This window comes from Stegastes partitus, unplaced genomic scaffold (assembly GCF_000690725.1).
Source record: "Stegastes partitus isolate 25-593 unplaced genomic scaffold, Stegastes_partitus-1.0.2 Scaffold1840, whole genome shotgun sequence".
Lineage (NCBI taxonomy): Eukaryota > Metazoa > Chordata > Actinopteri > Pomacentridae > Stegastes > Stegastes partitus.
The window spans coordinates 10,438-13,339 of NW_007579571.1; the positions used below are offsets into that span (position 1 = coordinate 10,438).

A 2,902-nucleotide genomic window follows, 5' to 3' on the forward strand; every position below is an offset into this window, starting at 1 on the left:
AAGCTGGTTCTGTGCTGGGGATAACTCTGGAACCACTGGAGCTGATTGTTCAAAAAAGAATGCTGCACAAGATGATGAAGATGATGGAGGATTCTTCTCACCGTCTCCACAACACAGTGAAGAACCAACAGAATGTGTTTAGTGGGAGGCTGCTTCAGCTTCACTGTAGAACAGAGAGATGCAGGAATTCCTTCCTGCCAACAGCCATCACCTTAAAAAACAAATCCAACTGACTGACTGATTATTATTGTTGTATGTGTATGTGTAATATGTTATATTGATTAAAAAAAAAAAAAAAGTGAGCTTTTACAAGACTGAATTTCCCTTCTGGGATAAATAAAGTATTTTTCATTTCATTTCAAATGGTGGAGTTATGGGTCTTCAGGCCTGACTGACCTGCAGCATCCAGTCACCATAAACCTGTTTTCTTCTTTCTCTTGCATCGGTGGCATTTTGGCATTTGAATAAAACTGCATTTTAAGGAGCTTTTATAGTCACTGGTGAAGGGAGAAGGTCACTATGGTTGTCCTCTAAAGACACATTTGAGCAGACTGTGGTGTAAGTCAGTGCTGGAGAATTTACCTCCAGTTGAACAGAAGACTTTTGGTTTGGGGGGTACCAGGTGAGCAGATGGAGAGCAGTAACAGAACAGAATAATAAATATGAATAGAAGGATTGTGGGGGTCGGGGAGGCCAGCGGCTGCAGGTCAGAGATGTGAAGCTCTGGATCCAGAGACGTTTGCAGAGAGAACAAACAGGAGCCCTGCACTAAAGGGAAGTGGTGGAGGTGAAGCAGCTTCATTGTTAAAGGATCTGACGGACTGTTGATCATCCAGGGAGGGAGCAACCTGCAGCTCCTTCATGCTACTGAACTTTGTGTTTACGTTTTGTGCTTCCTTTGCGGTCTCATGCGTAAGTGAAGCCATCAAACACTCTCTGCAACAGTTTTCTTTTTGCTATTGACAACACTAGTTGTTGGTCAGCCAGACCTGTTAACGAGGGGTTAACGAGGGGTTAACGAGGTGTGAACACAAAGCCAGACTTGATTTTTGACAACATTAGGAGAAGTCAGCTTGGATTAGAGAGGTGACGTCACTTAAAGTCTGTCACATTTCCATGTTGTTGATGTTCAGCTTTTAAAGCCGTCTGATGCTGTCAGAGGTTACAATGCGTAACCATGGAAACTGCTGAAACTGCATGAGAAGAGCTGGCTGAGTTGACTGCCTGACCTCCTCACCAGCAGAGGGCGCTGTGATGATCCGCTCTGGGACACACAACATGGTCAGCGTGCTGCTAGCAGTCTGAGCGACCAGCTGACAGCAGGTTAGGGTTAGCCTGTCTGACAGAAGCAGCAGCATTCAACATGGATACCCGACAGACTTTAAGAGATGCTTTGAGATGTTCTTCCGTTTGGATGCTATATCCCGTCCGGCTCTGCAGTTAGTGAGTTAATGAAAAGAGGAACACGTTCAAACCTCTGTTGAGCAGGGCCGGGCCTACAAAACAAAACCACACACTATTGGAGAGCTTCATTTTGTCGAGAGCTTCATCACGTTTCTGAAACACTGCGTTCAAAACATTTGCTTTCTATGGCCAACATTGATTCATCGTGCAGAGGCTGAAGAGTGACTGCAAACACGTTCCTGAGCAACCGACAGGAAACACATTCGTCAAATATCTTATTTTTCCTTCACTGACAACTTTCTGCTTCGTGCTGCTGCATGAACACGTCACCAGCTGCACAAGAAACTGAAATCTGACAAAGTGCACCAAGCGCAGTGACCCATGTTCTCCTGAGGTTCTGTTCTGTTCTATCTTTGAAAGCAGCAGTTCTCAAACTGTTTGAGCCACGACCCCCAAGACAGCATCAGTCTGTGTTTGTGGAGTTTTTAATATCTCATGAGTAACAAATCTGTTGTTCATCATTAATGTGTTAAAATGAATGCGTTCATTCCACAGACTGATTTCTCTACGTTAACATGATCATTTTCTTTTGAATGAATGAATGAAATGGAGAAAAAATATGAAAACAACAGAAAATATTGTTTTTTAAAAAGCAAAAGACGAAGAAGAAGAATATCACAAAATCACATCATGATGTTAACGAGTCCCAAAAAGGAAGAAGTGTACACAGCCCTGATACACAGCCACCATCTACACACCGCTTCATCCTCACCAGGGTCATGGGGGGCGGAGCCTATCCCAGCTGACTCAGGGCGAAGGCAGGTTCACCTGGACAGGTAACCGGTCTGCTCTGATACACATTTATCTGACAAATGGAAGCTTTATTATTATTTTTATTTATTTTTTTACAACGATCTGGCGACCCCCTGAATTATCTTGGGACCCCCATGGGGGTCCAGACCCCCAGTTTGAGAACCACTGTTTTATAGAACAAAGAACTTGTAGATAACGAGCTCGTTAATAAATGAAGTGAAAGACAAGCAGTGGAACACGTTAGTGCTCACTGGAAACATCACGGGGACACCTGGACCTCGTTCAGCCGTGGTCCTGCTGTTCAGACAGACACCTGGACACCTGTGGGGGGAGCAGCTCACCTGTCAGGTCGTGGTCTGAGAAACTCTGCAGCTCTCTGAAGACCTGGTTCAGGCTCGAGTTCAGGTTCTTCATCCTGCTGTGAACATCATCCTGGTTCCTCTGAATAAAGTCCAGGACTCCTCCGTGATGGACCACTGACTCGTTCAGACCAGAAACACACGTCCACAAGCTGGACACGTGTCGGCTCAGCCCTGGACACGGAGACATCAGAGGACACGTCATGGAGCACCACAACATGAGACACAAGACAGCAAAGGACACACAACTACAGGACACACAACTACAGGACACACACCTACACAGGACACACAACTACACAGGACACACAACTACAGGACACACA

General features: G+C 45.3%; 1 protein-coding gene across 2 annotated transcripts in view; it reads right to left on the minus strand.

Annotated features, from left to right (window-relative positions):
* Positions 1 to 2,902, minus strand: part of LOC103372831 (EMILIN-1-like) — a 26,548-nt gene that overhangs the window by 8,700 nt on the left and 14,946 nt on the right. The window contains exons 10-11 of one of the 2 annotated variants that reach the window (XM_008302572.1): positions 2,559 to 2,750; positions 1,476 to 1,496 (exon numbers count right to left, since the gene is read on the minus strand). In XM_008302572.1, coding sequence (XP_008300794.1) covers positions 1,476 to 1,496; positions 2,559 to 2,750 — 213 coding nt within the window. The remainder of the gene's footprint in view (positions 1 to 1,475; positions 1,497 to 2,558; positions 2,751 to 2,902) is intronic. The other variant, XM_008302573.1, reaches the window with a different exon arrangement.